Here is a 24,514-nt window from a genome sequence, read left to right as displayed (position 1 = left end):
CAACTGCCTTGACTCAACAATAATTATTTTCTTACAATTTCTTCATCTTGTATGAAATATCTTAATTTCAGATATCAAGAATCCCTTACATTTTATAAATCTCTAAAAAGAGACCAAAACATCATTACTTCCTGTTGTAGTTTTCTTTCTGGTGCCATGATAAAACACCCTAAGTAAAAACATCTTAAGGAAGGGGAAGATTTATTTAGCTTAACATTTCCAGATCACAGTATATAACTGAAGGAAACCATTGAGAAATGCTGCTTGCATTATCATAGCCTCATACTCAGCTAGATTTCTTAGAGTCCAGAACCACCTGGTACCACCCAGAAAATAGCACCACTCATGGTGGGCTGAACCCTTTTATATTAACTAAAGCAATCAAGATAATCCCTCACAGACACGTCCATAGACCAATCTGATAAAGATAATTTCTCAATTGAAAATTTTTTTCAATTAACTGTAAGATGTGTCAATGTCTTAGTTAGGATTTCTACTGCTATGCTAAAACGCCATCATCAAAGCAACTGGAGAAGATAGCATCTATTTCATCTCACACTTGCAACATCAAGTTTACCACTGAAGGAAGCCAGACTAGGCACTCAAAGCAAGAATTAAGCAGAAGCCTTGGAAGAATGCTGCTCACTGGCTTGCTCCCCAGCTTGCTCAGTCAGCTTTTCTATACAATCTAGGACCATCTGCCAAAGGGTGACACCACCCTCAGTGAGCTGGACCCTCCCACAACAATCATTACTTGGGAAATCCCCTACAGACTTGCAGGCAATCTGATGAAAGTGTTTTCCTAGTTAAGGTACCCTCTTCCTAGATGTGTCTAGATTTGTGACAAAAACCAAACACCACCGTCAAGTCAACAAGTTAAGGCAAACCAAGAGGCCACACCTAACAAAACTTCCCAGGGTAATCTAACACTCAGCACATATTCTATTTCCCATAACTGTGCTTTGATTAAAACAAACAAACAAAAAAAAAAAAACCTTTCCAAAAGTGTATCTCATGTACTTGGCATGCCTCTACATTTTTCCGAATGTAGAAGAGTACAACCTCCCAACTTTTTCATATCATTTGACTTGACAAAGCAATCCTAACCCTAGGCTTAAAATAAAGAGTAAATAAAACTTAAACATTTTCAGAGGGCATGGACATTTATGTCACTAATCCGCTGGAGTATTCACTCTGAAAGCAGCCTACAGGTGTGGTGGCACACACCTTTGATCCAAGAGCCCAAGATGTAGGAGACTGTGACTTCTCTGAGTTCAAGGCCAACCTGGTCAACAGGGCAAGATCTAGGCCAGCCAAGGCTGCATCATGAGATCCTGTATCAAAAATATATATATATAAATTAAATTAGAAAAACTATCCTGAATATGAACACTCAAGGGTCATAAAAAGTTACCTTTCAACTAAATGGGAGTGACCTTAAAAATTCAATTCCTGAGCTAGGAGTATAGCTTAGCACCCCTGCTTACCATGAGCAAAGTCGTAGGGTCATTCTCCAGCATGTCAAAAATAAAACCAAGACACACTGATAACCTGCTCTTTGGTTGTTGTACTGAGGCTGATATCCTCTTCTATAAGATGTTCTTCTTAAAGATTTGTTTATTATGTAGACTGTGTTCTGTTTGCATGTGTGTCTGTAGGCCAGAAGACAGTGCCAAATCTCATTACAGATGGCTGTGAACCGCCATGTGGCTGCTGGGAATTGAACTCAGGACCTCTGGAAGACCAGTCAGTGCTCTTAACTGCTGAGCCATCTCTCCAGCTCTATAAGATGTTTTTAAATTAAAAGAATTTCGTACGTATTGGATAAGTTTATTCAACTTGACCACTATAATTTAGTCCTTTGTGTGTTAAGTTATACACGTATTTTAAGCAAATTCATTTGAAATATTGTAAAAATATTATATTCACAAACACACATATGTTCCCAGTACCTCAACCTTTTTTTATTTCATTTTTTTTAATGATTGATAAAAAGAATTGCTGAAAATGGTCTTTGGTAATGTGCTGTGGGGTAAGAGGGAACATACTCCAGTCTTACAACTGTCTCAGTCCTTGACTCATGCTGTCTGTCTCTTGACTGTGTGCTTCACAAGTACTTGGCTAGGTTTCCACATTCCATCAATGGTTAGACAGGTATGGCTAGAAGGGTAAAGTTGGAATTGTTTATCCCTCAGTACATTAACTGAGGTTCAATTAATAGCTTCTCCTAAAAACAGACATTAAGAACTGAGTGTTCGGGTGTACAGAAAGAGCTTCAGAATGGGTTTCCCCTCCTTCTGCTGGAGGAATGAGAAGTTTCTCCTACATTCCTTTAAGAATCTGGCTGACATTATTGATCGTTCTCTTGTCAGAGCTCTGAGAATATGACATTTTAATAATAATTTATTAAGAATTTAAAAAATCTGGCTGAACTCCACTGCAGTCAGGGTCTGCATTGATGTCCCAGGAATACAGATGCCTGGGTCCTCAGCAACCCAAGAGAGCTGCCCCTCCACACACACACATGCACACATAAACACACACACACACACACACACACACACACAGAGACTCGGGAAAGTTCACCCTACCCTCCTCATGAGCCTGGGAGAGCTGGCTCTGCCCCTCACCTGACAGGAGTAGTCCCAGAGCCCAGACCAATCAAATCAGCCGCCACCCAGGCACATATCCAGGTTATGGAGTTGGCACTCAACAGCTACCCCACCTTTGACCTGCTGGAGTGTGAAGGAACTGATACTGTGGAACCATAGCCACGGGATCTCCACACCTCTAGGCAGCAACAGCAAAATATGGGAGAGGACTGTCAGTGGGGGTCCAGTATTGAGGCCTTGAACCTGATCAACAATTCATTACACAATGAACATTTAAAGTAATGCTATTTGGCCAAAAGGACAGACTGCAGGATACACAGTAGTTCCCAATGCCACTAAGATGAATGAAGAGGTGACAGAGAAGCGGGAAAAATGGAAGAGGTGGAGGTTTTTTTCCTTTTTATTATTGTTTATTTTTATCTTATTTTTATTCTTTTTTAGCTTTAAGGGGGAAACACTATAAGGGTGAAGGGTGGATATGGAGGGAAAGGAAAACCACAAAATTTGAAAGTCACCTTCTATGTGTGGTGATATTTTGTTTATGATTTAACAAATAAAGCTTGTCTGAGGATCAGAGCACAGAGCTAGCCACACTAGCTAGCCATAGAGGCCAGGCAGTGGTGGCACACACTTTTAATCCCAGAACTAGGGAGACAAGAGGCAGACTTATCTCTGTGAATTCAAGTCAACCTTGGGCTACAAAAAACTAATCTAATCTAAAAGAGAAACAGCTCACAAAGGTGATCCCAGCACCTGGGATCACAGGCCTTTAATCCCAGCACTAGGGAAATGGAGACAGGAGTGATCCGGCTAGGTGGAGAGAAGAATATAAGGTGGGAGGAGACAGAAGCTCAGTGTAGTCTGAGGAAGCAGTCTGAGGACACAGTCTGAGGAAGCAGTCTGAGGGCAGGATTGCCCCTTTAGTCTGAGATTGGTAGAGGAAAGAATTCTCTAGTGGCTGGCTGCTCTGCTTCTCTGATCCTTTAACTTTCACCCTGATAGCTGATTCTGAGTTTTTATTATTAATAATACCAAACAGAATTTGTGCTACATCTATGAAACAGTCCCCTGAGAATTTTTAGTTCCAATTATCTGGGTTTAATATAAAGAATAATTACAATCTTCCTTTAAATATTTTTAGGGGGCACATACCTATAAAAATGCCATTCATCTGTGTACTTAATGATATTCATTTGGTATGAATTATATAGTCTGAATGTGAATATTCATGATCTTCAAAAACTAAAGCTCAGATATAGGTGGGACTTATACAAAAAAGCATTTTATACCATAATATATATACTTATTTACTAGTTAGCTCTTTTACAGCTAATTTCTGCTCTGAGATATCGACCCCACTGAACTGAGTTTCTGTATCCTCCTCCTCTATCCAAGTCAGGAGCAAAACAATTTGCCCTAAGATCTCATTCCTCTGGAGGGTTTAAGAACAGTTGGTTTTTCAAAAACAGCCTTATTGCCCAGACACATCAGAGTTAAGACAATCATAAATCAAAGGGAAAACCTTTGATCCAATGCCCAGTTGCCTATTAACAGAGCAATAATTCATTTTGGCAAAATAGCCATGAAAATCGAGGAATCTTTCCAAATCTACAACAGAGGGATTCTTTGCACATACAGCATATTACAAATTTTGCTTTTACAAACTCCCTAAGTCACTGGTATGTTAAACAGGAGACAGCAAGTACATGATTGTGAAACTGATGATCTGCTTTCCAGACCAGATAAGGATAAACCAAGAATAGCCCTGTCCTCAGGCATCATACTGAACTGAAGAGAAGCTAGAAAGTACCAGGTTGATTGTTCATGTTTGAATTTCTGGAAAAGAGTGATTTCTAAGTTCCTATTCAACTCATACTAAAAAGCCCAGTCATATAGAACCAAAAAGTTGTACAGATCATAACTCCTTGGAGTTGATAGTATTTAAATAGTATTCTTTTGGTTACTAAAGACAATTTTTATAGTCACATATGCTATCACACTGCCTAACAAAACACAATTAAAGCACCAAAATAACTCACATTACAAAGATGTATAATTAAGTTTAGAGCTGTATGTGGTGAACAGCACAACCCTCCAAGAAAAGCAAGTCAGACACAGTGATATACACACACCTGTAATTTCAACACCCTTGGGAAGTTGAAGCAGGAGACTAAGGAGCTCAAAAGCATCCTCAACTCTCTGAAGAGCTCAAGATCAGCTGGAGCTACAAGAGACCCTATCTAAAAGCAAAACAAAGCTAAACCACTGGTTTCCATGGGTTTTTTTTGTTTGTTTACTACTCATTAATATTTTAATTGATTGAGGAGTACCAATCAAGAACTTTTCCATGATCAGTGATAAAAGATGGCTCAGTAGTTAACGGTACTGGTTAGATCCTCAGCACCCATAGGGTGGCTCACAACCACCTACAACTCCAGTTTCAGGGAATCCAATGCCTTCTTCTGGCCTTTTCAGGTACTGCACACATGTGGTGCACCAGACATACATGCAGGCAAATCACCCATACACACAAAATTTTAGCAACAATAAGAAAAAACAGAAACAAGAACAATTTACAAAATCTTTACTCAACCCATTAAATTTATTTTCATAGACAAAGCAAGTTTAGTAGTAAAATATAGACTGCAAATTCACAGCGTACTTAAGAAATTACTGTAAAATCCTTAATAACTATTAACATCATTTGAAATAAAATGTATATATACATAATTTTAATTTTTAAAATGTCTGGCTACCACTGATCTATTTTGTATATGTTTTAAAACTTTAGAGTGCTACAGAATTGAAACCACAGTTTTTTAAGTTCTTTGTATAAAGATTCCTTCACTATACATTTAAGACTTGCTCAGCCTACTGACTGGATCACTGGTCATTCCTTTGTAGTGAAAAGTACTGTTTCGTTTTATAGATATAGCATTTTGGTTTTTTGTTTGTGTGTTCTTTTTGGTGGTGGTGGCAGTGGTGGTGCTGGGGGAGGGGGTGCTGGTATGGTAGCAATGGGTTTCTGCTTTTTTTTGAGAGTGAATCTTTGAGACTATGTGACCAGGCTGACCTCACTGATATCCACCTGTCTCTGTGTCCTAGTGCTAGAATCAAAGCCATGCCTATGCCTGGCCCTCTGGTGTTTTCTTTATCCATCTACCAAATAATGGACATCTGGATTGCTTCTAGTGGTTGGCTATGATGATAAAACTTCTACAAACAACCAAATTCAAATTTGTATTTCTTCATATATTCTGAGCAAAAATTCTTATCAGATACTATGTTTTCTCCAAGTCTGACTTGCCTTTTTTTCTTTTGAAAAAGTTTTTAATTTTAATGAAATCTATTTTCGCACTTTTATCTTTATAGGACATGTGTTTGTATCCTATCCAAAATATCGTAGCTTACATCAGGTCCCAAAGGTTTTCTTTCATGCTCACGTCTAAAACTTTTATAGTTTTAGATCTCAAATACTGTTTTATGGTCCATTTAAATTTTTATTATGTTATAAAGGTCAAAATACATTCTGTTGCTACTATGTGAAAAATTATCTTTTCCCCCTACTGAGTTATCTTGTCACTTGCCTCTCTTTAGTTAACAGACCACAGTCAGTATATTTCCAGATTGTCACTTATATATGCCTATCTTGACACCAATATATCACATCTTGATTAACACCTGGGAGGTTAGACTCTCAAGAGTTTTTTTTTTTATTTTCAAAATATTTTTTGGTATTTGTGTAGGGTTATTTGTATTTCATTAAATTTTAGAATAAACTTGTTAAATCGTAAAACAAAGGGAAAAAACTGATTTTTAAGTAGAATGATCATGTTGGCTCTAGAGATTAGAATTGTCATCCTTAAAACACAAAGTTGTCTAATCCATGAGTAAGGTATATCTGTTAATTTGTCCTCAACAATCAGAGTAAACACCTTGCATATATTTTACGATATTCATTCTGAGATTTTTATACTTTATATCACCATCTATAGGAATTTTTCAACTTCAAAGTATGTATTGCAAATATACATGGTTAATTTTTCTTTATTCACTTTGATTCTTATAACTTGAATAAACTCAATTCTTGGTTTGTTGGGGAAGGCTGTTCGTTCATTCCCGGCTGCCCAGACACAAAATAATCACACAGAAACTATTATTTGCAATAGTGTTTGGCCAATGGCTTAAGTGTATTTCTGGCTAACTCATATCTTAAATTAACCTATTTCTATTAATCTGTGTATCACCACATGGCTGTCTTACCGGCAAGGTTCTGGTGGGCTCTAGTGGAGGCTACACGACATCTCTCTGACTCCACCTACTCTTCCCTCCTCTATCTACCTGCGGCCTGTTCTGCTAAGCCACTGGCCGAAACAGCTTTATTCATAACCAATAAAAGCAAAACATAGACAGAAGGACTTTCCACACCATTGGTTCTAATGATCTTTTCTTGGGGGTGTCTACATTAATGTGCATACTGCAAAGATAGTGTGAAATAACTTTTCAAATCCATATACTTTTTAAGTGACTGTTGTAAGAATGACTGGTTTTAACTTTATTCTTCACTATCCTGTGCCATTTTAAATACATCTAAAACGGAACCCTTTATAAATCTAAGTCCAAAAGCCAGATGCCATGGTATATGCCTGTAATACAATACTTGGAAGACCCAAAGGTAGAATGACCAAAAGTTCAAACCCAACCTGAGCAACATAACAGAATCCCCAGAACAAAAGCTAAATTTAAGAAATTAAGTTCAGTTTGCATTTTACATTTTACCATAAATCCATTTTGTTTCACCAAAATAATAACCTTCAGAGATGCGCATGTACTTATCTGCTAATGAATTAAGAACACTAGTGACAGTATTATCCTGGATTATCTCCATAAGACCATAATCATAAGGATCCTAGAAGATGTAGTGGTCTAAAAAAAATGAATGAGGGAACATAAGGTGGCTTGCTGATGTCTTTGAGGGTAAAAGCATCCATGTGCCAGAAAGTAAGAAAAAGAAAATCAATTTTCAGAATTTCTCCTAAATCTTACAGATGGAACAAAGGACCACCAACACTGCTTTTAGTGCAGAAGGTCTCATTCTGGACTTGAGCTCAGAACTATAATAGGATGCCCTATATTGTTTCAAGCCTCGTAATTTGCAGAAATATTTTTCTAAAACTACTAAGAAGTGGTATAACAAAGATCACTTTATATCAGTAAACATACTCTGCTTGTTTTCTGATACAATCACAAGTTATTTTCAAGAGCATAAATACATGAACTAAACACATCAAAGCTAAACTCTAATTCTTATAGATTTTCTTGTATCAGAAAATAAAATTATCCTGAATATGATTTCCAACAGAATCCTCCTTATTTCTTTTTAATCTGGGGTCTGGAGTCATCACTGGTCTTTGAAATATTCACTTTAGAAAAGATCAAGATCAGACATCTGAAATTCTATCATCAATCATCCCTAAAGCAACTACCTGGATCTCTTGTAAGATATAGATTAAAAACTGGATGAGTGAGGAGAGAGAACAGACTATGGAAGTCTGTGAGAAAGTTCTTGCAGCTCTCAAAATCCTTACATTTACCATTCATCATATGTGAACATAATACTAGCACATGATCCAAACAGCTTTATATAAAGTTTAAATGAAATAAAATTTCAAAGTATAAATGAAATTAAATTTTAAGTAAATTCTCCAATATTGCAGCTAAATGTTATGATAGTTAAACAGAGCTCTAATACTTCAAGTAGAAAATTATACTAATAAATACGCATAGACTGGACATTATCCATGGATGCTTTCTTTAAAATTAAGGGTAAAAGGCTCTTGCAGGGCCAGCAAGACGACTCAGAAAGTAAAGGCACTTGCCACCAAACCCAATGACCTGAGTTCAATTCCAAGACTCACACAGTTAAAGGAGGGAACCAACTTGTGTGAGTTGTCCTCTGACCTCCACATTCATATCATAACACATGTCCTCCCATATACACAATAAAATTAGATTTTAAGGGAAATGGCCATGGTAAGATGCTTCAGCAGATAAAAGTGCTTACCATGAATACTTGCAACCTGAGTTTATTACCACAAACACCACAAACTTATGTAAAGGTGGAAAGAGAAAAACAAGTAAAACATCCTCTGACCTCCACACAACACACCGGCCAAAGCATGTGTGCACAGATATGTACACACACACACACACATACACAGACACCAGAGACACATACACAGACACAGACACACACACAACACAATAATTTTTAAAAGGGTGTTTTTATAGAGCCTAGGGAGATGGCTCAGTAAGAATTCTTGCTTGGCAAACAAAGGGACCTGAGCTCAAAATCCCAGCACCCATATAAAATGCTAGGTAGGGCTATGTGCTTGTATCTCTAGAACTTCAGGACCAACGGGCAGATCCTAGGACCTTGCTGGCCAACCACTAACATCCCCTTTAGGCTTCTGTGTCTACACAGATGCATATACCTGCACACTTACATACACACACCACACACACCTACATAAAGAAACAAAAATAAAGCTATTTTATCATCTAAATGTATACCTTCAGACTAAGTTTGTGCCATAAAAAAAAATAATTAAGGAAGTAGAGAGATGGCTCAAATACACTTGGTACTCCTGCAGAAGATTGGGGTTGAGTTCCTAGCACCTACATAGCTCACAACTCTCTGTAACTCCAATTCCAGCAGAACTGACCCCCCTCTTCTGGCCTCCATAAACACTGTGTGCACGTGGTGTACTTACAGTGAAGGCGTGAGTCACAAACAATGCCACACCAGTTTGGAATTATGATTAATAGGGTGGTATTTATTTAAAGGGGAAAAAACTTACAGATCACCGTCCCAGACAACAGCCCTCTGCGCAACCAGGAAGGGAGTCTAGTCGCCTGCAGAGCAGGAAGTGAAGAGAGAGAGGAGAGGGAAGTGGCTGCTTTTTTAAAGGGAGAGAGACCATGCCCCAATGGGCTGGTATCTCAGCAGCTATAGGCTGGAGGAGCGGGAGGACCTCCCACAACACCTCCCCCTTTTGTTTAAATAAGAGAGTTCTAAACCTACTATGAAATTATATACAATAAGTACAAATATCCTATTCTAACTAGCTTAGGTCTTGTATAATAAATAATCTGGCCAAGTCATGAGAGAAAAGTAACTACATTTATATAGTCTTCAACCCCATCAAAGATCTGAGAAGGGAAATAATGTTACCTGAGTAATTAGGAAGTTCAGTAAAACAACTTCCAAAACATGCAACAAATCACAGAGACAACTAGCTACCTGAGCAATCACCCAAAGTCACGTTAGCAGCGTTGAAGCAACCAACTTTGGCTAAGGCCTAACATAACTGACATACCATTTTCAATGGCAAGCAACTTTTCAAAACTATCTTACCCTGTCTTGGCAGGATATGACAGTCCTGTTTTATCCATTGATGCATGCTCTGTATCTCTGTCAGTGGTTGAGGTATGGGCATTTCTTTGCCCAAAGGCCAGTTCTGCCAAAAAGAAAGGCTCCAGGTGGAGTGTCTTTGGTGCTCAACATTCTCTCGGGAATAGAGCGGTGTTGCCAGGAGCAATTGTGTCTCACTACCACAAAACTCTGAGTTAGATTAAAGGCCATTTTCTACAGCTCTTTGAAGAAGTTGAAGATTATCTATCTATACTGAGTATAATCTCTATATATCTAAAGAACCTGATTAGTCTAATTATAAATGACAAACTTAGATGACTATCTATCTATATAATTCTCAATATGTATCTAACTTAAAGACTAAGACAATAAACAACTGTGTAACAAATGAGGATAATGACCTCCAAATATAAACAATGTACAAATATACATTGCAATATGGTAAATATATATCAATAAACAGACAATATATAAGTATGTTAATCAGAGGTAGAAATGTACACTGCAATATGGTAAATATATACTATATATATATATCAATACAATATATGTCAATACATAAAAAATCTTTTAAACAGAGGTAGAAACATGCATGCATACAATGTCAATATAATTTAACTTTGTATCAATATACAAGAATCAATACAAATATATTTGTCTAAAAACACTAACTCACAATTATAAATCTATTATTCCATCATCCCAAATACACTTGGTACTCCTGCAGAAGATTGGGGTTGAGTTCCTAGCACCTACATAGCTCACAACTCTCTGTAACTCCAATTCCAGCAGAACTGACCCCCCCCCTCTTCTGGCCTCCATAAACACTGTGTGCACGTGGTGTACTTACAGGTAGGCAAAGAACTCATATGCAAAAAGTAAATATAATCTTTTAAAATATTTTTGTTTAGCCAGGCATGGTGGTGCATGCCTTTAGTTCCAGCACTTGGGAGGCAGAGGCAGGCAGATCTCTGTGAGTTCAAGGTCAGCCTAGACTACAAAGTGAGTTCCAGGACAGCCAGAGCTGTTTCAGAGAGAAATCCTGTTTCAAAATACAAAAAAAAAAAAAAAATTGTTTAAACTAAAAAATTCTAAGGGGAGGAGGGTTGGATTTATTAGTCAACTAAAAGTAGAGATTTGTTGAGCCCTAATCACTCCAAGGAAGCACTGCAGTGAAGTGTCAAGACTTCAACATGTCCTGTGTGATACATACTGAAACATATATATTACCAATTATGTTGAGGTCTCCAAGAGCACCCTCAGATTCAACAATTTGCTAGAGCTCAACAATGAGTTATAGTGGATGCTGCTATGATTTATTATAGAAAGAAGATGGTGAGCACAATCAGCAAAGGACAAAGGTCTAGGGAACAAACTACACAGGCAATCAGGAGCAATGAGTTTTCTTCCAGTGGGATTACTCTGGACACAATTATTGTAGCAGTGAGTTCTAACAACACATGAACTATTGCCTATCAGAGATGCTCACAAGAGACTCGGTGCCTAAGACATCACTGGTTCTAGCCAAGCAGACACTGCTGTCTTGCACTTATGCAATTGAAAAACTATGGGGAGGGAGGGTCAGCAAAAAAAAAAAAAAATCAAAAAAAAAAAAACATGTTTTTATACAAACATTTTAGGAGCAATTTGAGACATAGTGAGACCATCCCCAAATCCAGGTTTTACAAATCCGACAACTTCTCTGCATATCAGCGGATTAGTAGATCTTTTAGAGGTCCATGTGCCTGTTCCCTATTTTGATTCCCAGTTCCTAAAAAAGGATCTAAAATACAGTAGTCATGTAAACCTTTTTCTTTTTAAGAACAACGACAAAATCCCTGACTCTACCCCCTCTTGGCCCTACAGTACTCGTAGAGCTGTTCAGGATCTAGACTATTTCCTCATCGGTAAATAGGATGAAAGAAAGGAGCACCTCAAAAGGCTGGTTTGAGAATTAAGCAGTATAAGGGTTTTGTGTCTATTAACATCTTAACTAGCTTATGGACCACACTTAAAAAGCGTCTGCAGGAACAATGGTATTTAATCTTCATAATGGTGGGCTACGGTTTGGACGTAGTCTGATTGTCAAGCCTTCATTTTGAAAGTGCAGTCCTCAGTGTGATGATGTGAGAGAGGTGGAACCTCTAAGATATGAATCCTCTGAGCTGTGGAAGTAGCTCACCCACACAAACACAATAACCTGAATTTAATCTCTAGCACACATGTAAAAGCTAGCACGGTGGTGTGTGCTTACTTAGAACCATGGAGGTGCAGACAGGTGAATCCCTACAGCTCACTTTATCTAGCCAAACCTGCAAGTCCCAGAGTTCAGTCTCAAAAACATTCTCCTAAAGAATGACAGCCACGGCTGACTCTGGCTGCCACATACTCATATATATACACATTCACATATTCACACACAAAAGAAATAAACCCATATAGTAGGTGACTAGGTCACTAGCAGTACTCCACTTCAACAGTACTTCTCACCAGATCTTATTAGTTCCTGTGAGTTGTTGTAAGAGCAAACGTAAATCCTCCCACTCTCTGGCTTCCTGTCTGGGTGATGTCCCCTACATGATCTCATAGATATTTGATACAAATAAGGGGGCCCTCCCCACAGCCTCTCAAGCTATGTAGTCTTTTCTTTAAAGTACCAAACTGCAGCAGAAAAGTAGTATAGCCCAGAAAAAAGTTATATAGGCCTGACCTACCAAAAAAATTGTATCTGTGAAATAAACAGTTTACAGTGACTACTTTTACTACCCTGTAATCAACTTTTCTGATAATTACAACTTAAACAAAACACCCTCTAAAGTACTTTGGTCATACCGGGAAAACTGAAAACTAAGAAAAAATATGGCTGGATTCTATCCAGCAGAAGATCACTAGCAGAGGTACCATTAGCAATAAGAAAAGCAAGCTTGAGTTTATGACTTACATGATCAGAACACCAAATGTTTTATGTATGATTGTGTGTGTGAGAGAGAGAGGATTGTTTAAGAGTGTCAGAGTGTCTTTGGGAGAGAACATGTGAGAGTATACGTGATTTACCAGAATGTAATTCTCCAGTGATGAAGCCAAAAATAAAAGAGTATCATAAATAAATCTTTAAGGGACAAAAAGGAGAAAGAGACTACAGTTCAGGTTTTACAATAATACTATGTCAGTGAGAGACCAGTGGTTTCCACTCTGGCTCTGGAATGAGAGATCAGCACAGGATCATCAGAGAGAGCATAAGCAGAACCCGAAGGACAACAGAGCCACAAAGATTAAGGCTCAGCATTTGAGAAAACTCTCAAATTGACAACTTTTTAAAAGAATTATAATCACACACCTCTGTGTATATAAACTAATTCTGTAAGATTAACATCAGCTCCCCAGGGTAAACGTTACTTTTCAGTAAAAGTTCCTCTAGAAGAATTTTCTCCAACAAGTGTAAAATAACACACACACTAAAACCTGTTCTGAAACCCCCTGTTAACTCTTGGGACTGGCTCTTGCAAGCAAACAAGCTCAGCTGTTTCTACTTTCTGAGGAGATTAGAAAGAGACAAGACTCCTCAGAAGGCAAGGTGTCTGAACTGATTAGATTCTGCCAACTACATGCACATGAAAAGCACAAATGTAGTATGAGCCGTACCCCTACAGTAGGGACAACTGACAAAAATGTCTAATGGACAGTGTCTCAATCCTCCCACCTATCACCAACCGTGAGAGTGAAAAGCAGCCCTGGCAATCAGGCCAAGACAACAGTGGCAGGATGTGTGGCCTATCAAGTGAAAGTCCAGAAATGACTCCTAAGTTTTACTTCCTGCAGTTTTCCCAATGATTTCTAGAGTCCCTGACAAAAAATAGATACAGTGGCTGTTTCCTGCTCTACACCCTGCTCCATACACTGACAATCCCTTTATCCTCATCCGTTGTCTACTAGGAAACATCACCTCACTAAATGACTTTCTAATCATTTCTACCATCCTGACTCTTCCTCTGATTTGCCACTATCAAATCTGATCATACTTAGTGACTGATTACCAAAATAAAATGGCCATACAGAAACCACTTCTACCTCTCATATACCGTACCCTATGTGACATACAGCTGTGTCTAATTCTTGCTCTACCTAGCGAAAGCACACTACCTTAACTCCCAAGACTCCGGTGATTAACAAATGCCACTCCCTTTTACAGATGCACTCTATTCACACACCTAGCTTCCATGTTCATTCTTCCATTCATTCATACAACCAAAAGGTATTTGCTCAGTTCCATTTACCTACGAAATGTCATTCACTGTGCTTAGGGCTGAAGAAACGACTCTGAGCAAGATAAACAAGATCTCTTCTCCTTCAAAGATATAATTCATTTAACAGGAATATGGAATGCCCAATCATTACTTCAGTAATGTTCTAATTATAATTGTGTAAGTAAGATTCAGGGCAATGTCTCGAATGTACAAATGAAAGCATAACTCAGTCTGAGAGGATGAAGGGGAACTGATTCCCTGGAAAAGATATTTAAGCAAAATGTAAAGATGCGTAGAAGCTAGAAGCTGAGCAAGGGAAGAAAAAAAAAGGCAGAAGGCTTAGAGGTAGGAGTAAGACCAGTATGTGAAAAGGCATGGGACGACACTCTGGGAATCATGAAAAGCCAATGGGCAAAGGTCAAGACCCAGGGAAAGAGCTAGAAAAGAGGGGGTTGCGTCTTATAGCTGCTACTCTTGCACTCAGCACACTTTCAGAATTATTCCAATATTCAGTCTCCATTAAACACGCTCTTTTCAGTCTTACAAATGTTTGTGCCCCAAAACCTAATCCAGTGCTTAACTGTCCTAAAGACATGTGGAATAAAGAAGTGTTTGATCTAAGTAAGCAGCTTCTCTTCCAGATACTAGAAAGTTTGAACAAAATGAACTACTGGGTTCAAAACCATGAACTTCTGACTGCCCTAAAATTAACTACTGAACAAGAGAATAATTTTCATTCTATTTTTTATGTATTTAAAAAGATCAAAACCAGTATTACTTATGGATAAAGCTCTAAATTCTGAAACCAAATTTAAGATGGCAAAGGAATTTCCTATCCTCACTGCCATCAATTAATAACCCAGAGAACTGCTTTTTAACTCCCACAGTCACAGACAGCCAGAGATGTGCAGCTGCACCTGGCAGTTCTCACTCTCCAGTTGTACAATGTACTGACGAACAGGGTCAGGAGCAGGAACTAGCCTGCACCTGTGCCATCATGTTCTCCTTCCTTACTAAAACTGTCAGTACAGGAAATACAAGCTAGTGACTAAGAAAATGTCAAAATCCAACTGGCATTCCTCTACTAATTATCGGGAGGTAACAGAACAGAGCAACTATTAACCCTACGCTTTAGTTTAGGTACATGTTCTCAAAGGATAGGGAAAATAGTCTTTGAAAGTAAGAAAACGGAATTAACCAGGAAATAGTTTTAAGACAGAGTAAGAGTTCAATGCAATTACTATTCAGCAAGGAAAACACCGATACTTATACAGAATGGAACGTCTCAATAACTGATCTAAGATCCTTGTGTCTTTCATGGGTACATTTAATTAGAACTTCACATCCTACATTTATTACATTATTGGCGCATATAACAACAGATTGAAAACTCATACAAAAAAATCAAGAATTCTACTATAAGAATATGCCATTATCAGCTCACCCATAACAAAGACACAAAAACTTTACAGAAATATATTTAAAGTTATACAGTGTGTAGCAATGCATACTCAGGAGACAGAGACGGGAAAATCATGAGACTCAGATCAACCAGGACTACATATGAACCCATCACAAAACAAAGTGGGAGGAAAAAAAAAAGCCAGGGATAAAACAGTGGTAAAATTACTTGCCTACCATGTATAAATCACTGGTGTTTGATTTCTCCAGCACACACACACAAAACTATAAAATCAAACCTAATTAGGAAATGGCTCTACATGTGAATATTTCCTGAAGTATCAAGATAAAACAATGAAATAATTTACAAAAATGCTTTAATATTATTCTAGATTTAGTAGAAAAAATATTTCTAAATTATGACAACAGATTTCATGACCTTCAAGTTCTACCCTTTGAGCTCTTGATACTAGTTTATCCTACTTTTCCACATCTCAAGATAAAAGGAAATACACACACACACACAATAAAGCTGTTCATTCATCATACATGCATTGACTTCTGTGGTTACACAATAATGATAAAAACAAATGTTGCCTACCCTTCAGAAATAAAACCACTTAATTAAAGAAGACTGAGACTACTCTCCTTCCATTCCCAAAACCAGCACATGAAAACCATTAACACATTGAGTGAAAAACTGATTTTCTGCAATACTGTTTTGGAGAAAAATTAAAAATTTTAAAGTTACTTCTATAAACAAAAAGACTTACTGACTCAGTGAATTTTTTTTTAATGTGTGTCAATCTTCATGTGTCTGTGCACCATCTGCATCCCTGCTGGCTACAGGGACCAGAAGAGGGCATAGGATCCAGATAACTGGAGTTACAGAGTGAGCTGCCATGTGGGTGATGGGAATCAAACCCAGGTGCTCTGGAAGAGCCATCTCTCCAGCCCTGAATCACTTACTTTTTAATGACAGACAGCTTTCACATTTACCAGCATCTTAAATGTTATGACTCAAGACAATGAAACGCAAACTTACTCTAGCCCCTTTCTTTTTCTTGGTTTCTGAAAACCATTTTTGAGTGTTTATGAGTAACGAGGTAAGCAAGTACCTGAGCTTCAACACAGAACAGTATTACCAAATAACCGCATGCAGAACCAAGCATCAAGCAAGCAAACGTTCCCATGACAATCAGGCACACCTCTTCTTTTAAAGGCCTTGCCTAATGATTCCATAGGACATACAGCTGACTCAGTCAAGTTACCAGAATATGGAAAAGTGCTTCATAAAATTTCTAATTGAAGCATGTATATGTGATTCGTCCAGTAAGCCAGCAGCTGTTATGACAGAGAGATAAGGCTGACATTATGAGACTCAATTTATTCAAATGCCACCAGTCTACTGCAATGGACTCTTTTGCAGAGTGTTGAGAGAAGACAGTAAGACCTCAAGAAAAGTAGGTTAAATAATGCAGCAATCTTGGGCAGCATTCCCAAAGACCTCTGCTCCCATCAACTACCTATTAATAATCAAAGAAATGTACTTACAATAACTATTTTCTTAACTCCATACGAGCTTTGTTTTTTTTTAATCTGCAACATGCCTCCCATATTACTTACAAGACATTAAAAATAAATCACATCTCCAAACAAAACATAGCAGCTAAAAATAGTGTATCTATCGCAAAGGCTCAAGCAGAAGCCTTTCTACTGAACTAAATTTAGTGGTTTTTTTTTAATCTCTGGTTCGTCAAAATGCATCTTCTATGTTTATGAAGCACACAAAAGTAGTGCCCATATATTCTCCAACGGGTCGTGGGGAGACTCTAACGACTAAACTCTTCATGAACATACTAAACATAGCCCACTTTACACACACGACACACGCAATCAAACTCCTCTTCACTATAGCGATCCAGAGTCAACATACGTGTGCATATGTGGTTCATAATATATACAAATAAGGGAGAGAGCCTTTCTCGATTATGTTTATGCAGTGGAATTTCAAAACACCGTCCTTTTTCAGAACCAGAAGTAAACGCCCAGCGCAAAGGCTGTCAGGTGGGCGGCCAGGTAGGGCTCCACCTGGGACGCGGCGGCAGTGGGGAACGGGAGGCCGTGGTCACGCGGGAGGGTCGAGAAGGGGACAGGGACCTAAGGGCGACTCCACCCACGGAGCAGCTCGGGCTGAGGCAGGAGGGCTCCCACAACCCTCCTCAGCACCACCCAGCCGGCGCCCCGAGGCGGTGGCAGCATCGCGACGCCGGCTCGGGAGCCGGAGACTCAGGCCGCGACCTCCGTCCGAGCCCCAGGCTGAGGCCGCCCGCCCTCCCTCCCGTCAAGGGCCGCAGGAGGGTGGGAAGGTCACGGCCACGGGAGGCCTCGGCCGAGCGGCCACCAAGCCCGTGCTACCTTTGGCCTCGCAGTCGGCGCAGTACTTGTTGTCCTCCTCCCTCAGCAGTTTGGACAGGATGAGCTGGTGCTGCTCGTTCAGCTTCTGAGCCTTCTCCCGACAGGAGCGTGTCGCCATGTCGGCGGCGGGGCGGCGGGCCGGGACGCGGGCGGGCGGGCGGACGGACGGCGCTGGCGGAGCCGGGCGAGCGAGGGCACCTGGCGCCACTGGGGCCGCGGGCGGACTCGGCCCAGGAAGCGGCAGCGGCGGCTGCGGCTGGAACCTGAGGAGGGGCGGCGGCGGCCGAGGCAGCGCCGACGTGTCCCGCCTCCTCGCCCGGCCCGCCGCACGCTCCGCCCCAGCCGGCAAGAGGCGGGGCGAAAAGAGCCGCGACTTCCGGGAGGACGGAGCGGTGGACGCTGCGCGTGCGCGGAGCTGCCCGTGCGCCGGGAGTGTCCCAAGGTGATTCCAGGGCGAGTTTCCCACTCTTGAGGCGTGATTGTCGCTTGAGGTCTCTGGGGACTTGGAAATGGAAGCGTTTTTGCCAGGAGGCGACTTTGAGTTGTTCCCCGGCCATTGCTTTTGCGTACGCAACACGGGAAATGCTCAAATTATAGTAATATCGAGTATATGCATAAATGGACCCCGTGTTTGGGCATCGGCAATTTGGAAGCAATATTCTAGAATCTGGAGATACGCATGGATTGAAATGGAATAAAAGTGTCTAACATTTTAGGAAAAGGTAGTAATCTCGTAGTGACGTGTGATGGGGGTTGGGTGGTTACTCTGGCATTAGCTGTTCGCTCATTTAACCGGAACACATTCAGTGGTATTGATAGCTTCATACACAAATAAATGAGACCAAGATTCTAGTCACTTGGCCATGCTACAAGTTGAAGAGTTAAACCAGGCAAAAAGTCCCACCCACGAAGAAGAAAAGCGATCAAGGAGCGAAATGTTTAAAGGGGCGTCACTTCAGCAAGAAACCATGCGCTGCTAGGGTTTCTTCCCTGGGAGAAATTTCAATAAAGTCTATTTTTCTCCTAAGGCCCCAAAGACAAACTTCGGTACAATTCCACCAAAACTCACCCAGGGAAATCAATGAGCTTGTCAGGCTGAAACAGAGTAATGGGTAAAGGGTACAGGCAGGAACACAGGTGGCCTTAAAGTAGCCACAGGGACGATGGATTCTCCACGGCTGCCTAGGATGGAACTCCCTCCTTGATTTCCCCCCCCCACATACTTCCTCTAGCCCCTTCACCAGACCAGCTTCAAGCAAAGCAGAGTCACATACAAATGATTGAGGGGTAATTGGATATTCCTGTAAGGGTCCAATAGTGCCTCCCTGTCCGACCCTCCTACAATGATCAACAGGCCCAGCTGTGATGATCTTTTGCAAGCAGGCCAAGCAGAATTCCAGAAGACTAAGGCAGTTTACTTCAAGGGCTCTTCCTACACAGCACAACGTGAACAACATTCTTCAGTGCAAGAAGAGACGTGTGAAAGAGAAGAAATTCTGATTACAGCCCATCAGGGTCATTGGGTTAGAACTCAGTGAAATAGTTGGAATGATTTGGCTCACTGTGGATTAATATTAGCAATACTATATGGGGATTATGTAAACAGAATAAACATAGCCTTGACCTGTGGTAGGAAAGATGCTAAAACTGGCAATAGGCAAGATTCTCTGTGTTACACGCTACCTAACTCTCATGGGCTTAAGATTCCAGAGGGATAGGAGTCAGTTGTGGCAGCAAGCAGCAGACATGGCATGTGGAAAAGAAGCTAAAGACTCACTTCTTAGGACAACAACCAGGAAGCAGAAGAGCATGCTGGGAACTTATAGATGCTTTTTAAAATCAAAACCTAGCCCAAGGGGCATACTTCCTTGAGCAAGGCCACAGCTCCTAAATTTATACAGTGTCACTAACTGGGGATCAATAATTTCAACACCGGGAGGGAGACTAGCTATAGGGTTTGAATGCAAGAGGCACGAGAGACAACAGGATCTTTTACTGGGAAAAAATGACTTCAAAGGCTTTGTTCTCAGTGAAGCAGAGAACGATGTGGAGAATCTGGATCGCAGAATCTGTTATCAGAGGAACAGATGATAGGGCTGGTACAGTACCATTCCAAAGAAGATCTGATGAGGCCTATTTTAAGGAAATAGCATAGGATTTGAGAGAGAGAGAGAGAGAGAGAAAGAGAGAGAGAGAGAGAGAGAGAGAGAGAGAGAATCAAGTGACATTTTAAAATTAGAAGCAGCAAGATTTGGCAGCTGACTGTATGGGGGGGTGAGAGAAAGGAGGTGAGAAAAACACTAAGATTTCTAAGTTGGGAGACAGGTAAAATTGAGATGCCATTAACCCAGATGGAGACAAGAAGGGGCAGGCCCTTTTGGTCTGGCAACAACAGAGCTGAGCTGGTGGTGCTAACCTGCTAACCCTTCTGGCATTCTACCCATTCACAGTCCTACTGCCTGTCACTAAGGATGTCCTAGTCAGCAGCATTGTCACCGTTATCTCAAGGCCTGACACCAGTCACAGCCTAGCAAAGACAACACACCAGAAAGCGGGCCATAGCCTAGAGCCATAGTGCATCCTAAGGACCAACCGCATTGTTTTGTTTGCCTACCCAAGCAAGGCTCAGGTGTCCTGTTTCTTGGAGGGGCCAAAATGGTTTGCCTTCCAGGATAAATACAGATGCTATTGTTTTGTTTCATTTCTTGATTTAAAAAGACTCTTCACCTGGCTGTTGAGAAGTGAGAAGACTTATTCAGAAAAAGCATTTGTCACCAAAACTGACAACTTAAGTTTGATCCCCAGAACCCACATGATGGAAAGAGAATCAACTCCCATAAGCTGTCCTCTGAGCTCTGCATCCATGTTATAACATCATCCATGTGGTAGCATGCGCTCCTACACACACACACACACACACACACACACACACACACACACACTAATAATAGTTTTAAAGCTACACCCAGGAGGCTTCCTCTCCTTTCCTCCGCCACTGTGCCTCTTACTCCTGACTCAGTCTCTCACCATGTCATCTCACAATCAAATGATTCCCAGTCAAGAAATAAAATCAAAATCAACCCATTTCCCCCCACAGACTGGCATCTTAACCAAATCAGATACAACTCCAAGGCACTGAAGGAGAATCCTGCTGGGTCTGAAGGGTGTCACACATCAATGGCACAACGGCACAACTGACTGGGTATGCTGAGTCGTGGTTACCCGTCAGTCTTACCAGATGAAGCAGGAAGTCTTTGCCCTGGAGAATTGGTCATGTTTAGTTGGGAATCTGACTTGTTTTCACCTCTTCTGATTTGAGTCAGTTGGCTGTTTGGGTAATGGATACACAGAATTATTTGAAAAGAAAAAAAGTTAAGCCAGAGAAGGCTACTAATTGTGGTTCCCAAAAACTGCATAGAACACTTTTATGATCTGTGATCAAGTACCAGTATTCTCTTCTTCATAGAAAGAGTGAAATAGTGAAATATATATACATACATATGCATATGTTATATATACAAAATACATATAAATAATTACACACACATGTACGTTGGCAAATGGTTGCCATGGTATGTACATATATGGAGGCCAAAGGAGTTGGTTCTCTCCAAGAATCAATTTCAGGCCATCAGGCTTGGTGGTGTCTACCTTTACCCACTCACTGGTCCAAGAGTAAAGTTTCTGCTGAAGATGACTCACCCAGCCCTTCCCAACCTTCCTTCAGAAGTGAGTTCTTTTCCAATACTCATGAAACAGGAGCCTGTTTATACAAAGACTCACAGCATTCCACTGCTCAACATAGGAAAAAGAACTTTGCAAAGTCCTCCATCCTCATCCTTTTAACACAACAACAAAGACGCTGAAATGTGTTTAGCAGTCAAACTTGCTACAAGTAGCCAGCAGGACACAGGCAATCCTTCGGTCACTATGATGCAGCTTTGGAGACCAAAAAGCAATCTTCATATGTTGCTAAAGGCAAAGGCCTGATCCAACCATGGAAGGGGTGACTTCTCCTCATGTCTGACCATGGAAACTGTTGACTTCTGGACGTTACTCTCCTCAGCACCTTATCAAAGCATAATTAAATAACCGTGGGCAGCTGTTTTGAAATTGCCTCTTCTCGTCCTATACCTTCCCCAACCCACTGTCTTTTTACAGGACTATGGACAGTTCCTCACAACTCATTTGACCATCAAATCAGCGGTATAGTTTTGAGTTCCTTCTGTGTTCCAAGTACTGTGCTATGTAGAGGGGATAAGCATTGGTGAAGAAGAGTGGGATAATGGGGCGGGTAGTGCACAGCTGCAGTTACAACACTCAAGGAGGGGTGGCAGAAGAGGGAGGAGTTTGAAGCCAGTCTAGACTAGATAAAGTGAGACCTCTCCTCCCTCTCTCTCTCTCTCTCTCTCTCTCTCTCTCTCTCTCTCTCACACACACACACACACACACACACACACACACAGCACAAGCAAACAAATAACCCACAAGAACTGGAAATAGTCACAACCTCATCCCTCACTTCTATAACAGCTGACAGTCTATTTTACACAAAGACCAGCTTACCCAGAGCCTTCAACACAGTGTTAATACATATGAAAACCCTCAATAAATATCTACTGAAAGAATGAATAAATAAATGAGACTGAATGTTGGTACTTGTATATGACAAGATTTAGCTTCTAGAAGTGAATGAAGAATGAAGAAACAGCTCGTGTGTGTGTGTGTGTGTGTGTGTGTGTGTGTGTGTGTGTGTGTGTTCCAGGAAGTTCTCTGGAATAAGCTGTGGCACTAAGAAGGCTATGTCACTGATGGACCAGAGCCAGGACAGCTCCTGAAAGTCCAGTTTTATATTCTCATTTTTTACTCTAAAGTCACAAGGTGGGGCAGGCAAGCAAGCGGGATTTGACAGAAGCATACTTGGCAACCAGCAAGTTATTAAGGGCAATGACCCATTGTTTCAGCTTTTCCCCCAGGTCACTCTGTTCCAGGAGCAAGTGAAGTCATGCTTGGCGAACAGGCAGAGCAGCCTGTGCTTTATGTAAATCAGTAAATGAATAGGTTTCTAATAATTAGTCTTTTCTACCTAATTCTACTTCATATTTATATTTGAGATACACACACACACACACACACACACACGAGACAGGCCCTTTCTATGTAGCCTTCACTTGCCTAGAACTCCCTAGATAGACCAGGATGGCCTCAAACTCAGAGATCCTCCTGCCTCTGCCTCTTGAAGATTAAAGGCATCATGCCATCATGCCCAGCTGAAACATAACTTTTAAAGTAACTTTTCAAAACATAGAATCTAACATACACAATTCCGTTTTATAAAGCCTTCTTTTTAAGTTCGTTGTTTTGTTTATGTATTTATTAATGCATGTGTGCAGACACTTGTACGCCGCGGTGTGGGCATGAAAGTCAAAGGGCATCTCGTGTGTGTTCATCCCCTCCTTCCACCCTATGGCTGCTGGGGATTGAGCTCAGGTCATCAAGCTTGGCAGAATACAACCTTACCGGCTGAGCCTTCTCACTGACCCTATTTATATAACTTCCAACTTACTTCCAATCTTGATCGAGCCCCTTATTTTATTTGGTATATCTGGGTTTTTTCCCCTCACTTAATATAAATTTCACAGAATCAGCATTTCAGTTTAGAAAGATAAATCCTAACTAATCATAACGGCACTGTCAACGTCAAGATTGAAAATGGCACTAACAACAAAACCTAAAGAGGTCTGATTGGGTGCATTCTGCTATCCCAGATCTGACCGAGGTGGGGATCTAACTTCAACAGCCTCAGTGACTGGAGGAAATACTCACTGGTAAGAGGATAAGTTATTTAATTTTATGTAAACAGGAGACATACATCCAAGCTAAAAGATACACAGGCAATAGACTTACTGGGGGATCTGCCTTGTGTCTGACCCTGGTAATTATAGTAGCAGTCCTCTATTCTATATGATTCCTCTCACCTATTGAGCGTGTTTTTGAGAAATGACTGCCATCCACAGCCCTTATACTACACATGTGACCGCCTAGGTTCTTTTCTTTTGAAAGCCAGACTTCAGAGGAGGACCATCATCAAGCAGATGCAGTGGGGGACACTCCTCCTCCCAGAAACCTTGTCCTCTCATTCTGCTCTCTGATCCCCACGGCCACTCCAACTTTGATCCTTTCTAAAAATTGGCTAGTCAGCTTCTCCTCAGAGTCTCTGATGGCTACCTGTCTGTCTTTTGATGCTTTTCTCTTTGTTTGTTAGAAAAAAAATAAATCAAAGTGAGACAGATTTAGGGAGTAGACCGCCATTGCTGACAACAAGCACCGATCTGAATCTGTGTGACCTTTCGACATTACTACATGGAAAGTTAACTCCAATTTGATTATGTTACATGGTGAGG

General features: G+C 40.5%; 1 protein-coding gene across 2 annotated transcripts in view; it reads right to left on the bottom strand.

Moving 5' to 3' along the window:
- The window catches only part of Smap1 (small ArfGAP 1), an 84,039-nt gene extending 65,605 nt beyond the window's left edge, over positions 1-18,434 (bottom strand). Inside the window, exon 1 of one of the 2 annotated variants that reach the window (XM_075980577.1) lies at positions 18,111-18,434. In XM_075980577.1, coding sequence (XP_075836692.1) covers positions 18,111-18,228 — 118 coding nt within the window. In that variant the 5' untranslated portion in view covers positions 18,229-18,434. The remainder of the gene's footprint in view (positions 1-18,110) is intronic. The other variant, XM_075980576.1, reaches the window with a different exon arrangement.
- Positions 18,435-24,514: the final 6,080 nt, after the last annotated feature.

Source organism: Microtus pennsylvanicus, chromosome 7, assembly GCF_037038515.1.
Source record: "Microtus pennsylvanicus isolate mMicPen1 chromosome 7, mMicPen1.hap1, whole genome shotgun sequence".
Lineage (NCBI taxonomy): Eukaryota > Metazoa > Chordata > Mammalia > Rodentia > Cricetidae > Microtus > Microtus pennsylvanicus.
The sequence above is the reverse complement of the archived record's forward strand: the minus strand, read 5'-3'. Positions and strand labels throughout refer to the sequence as shown.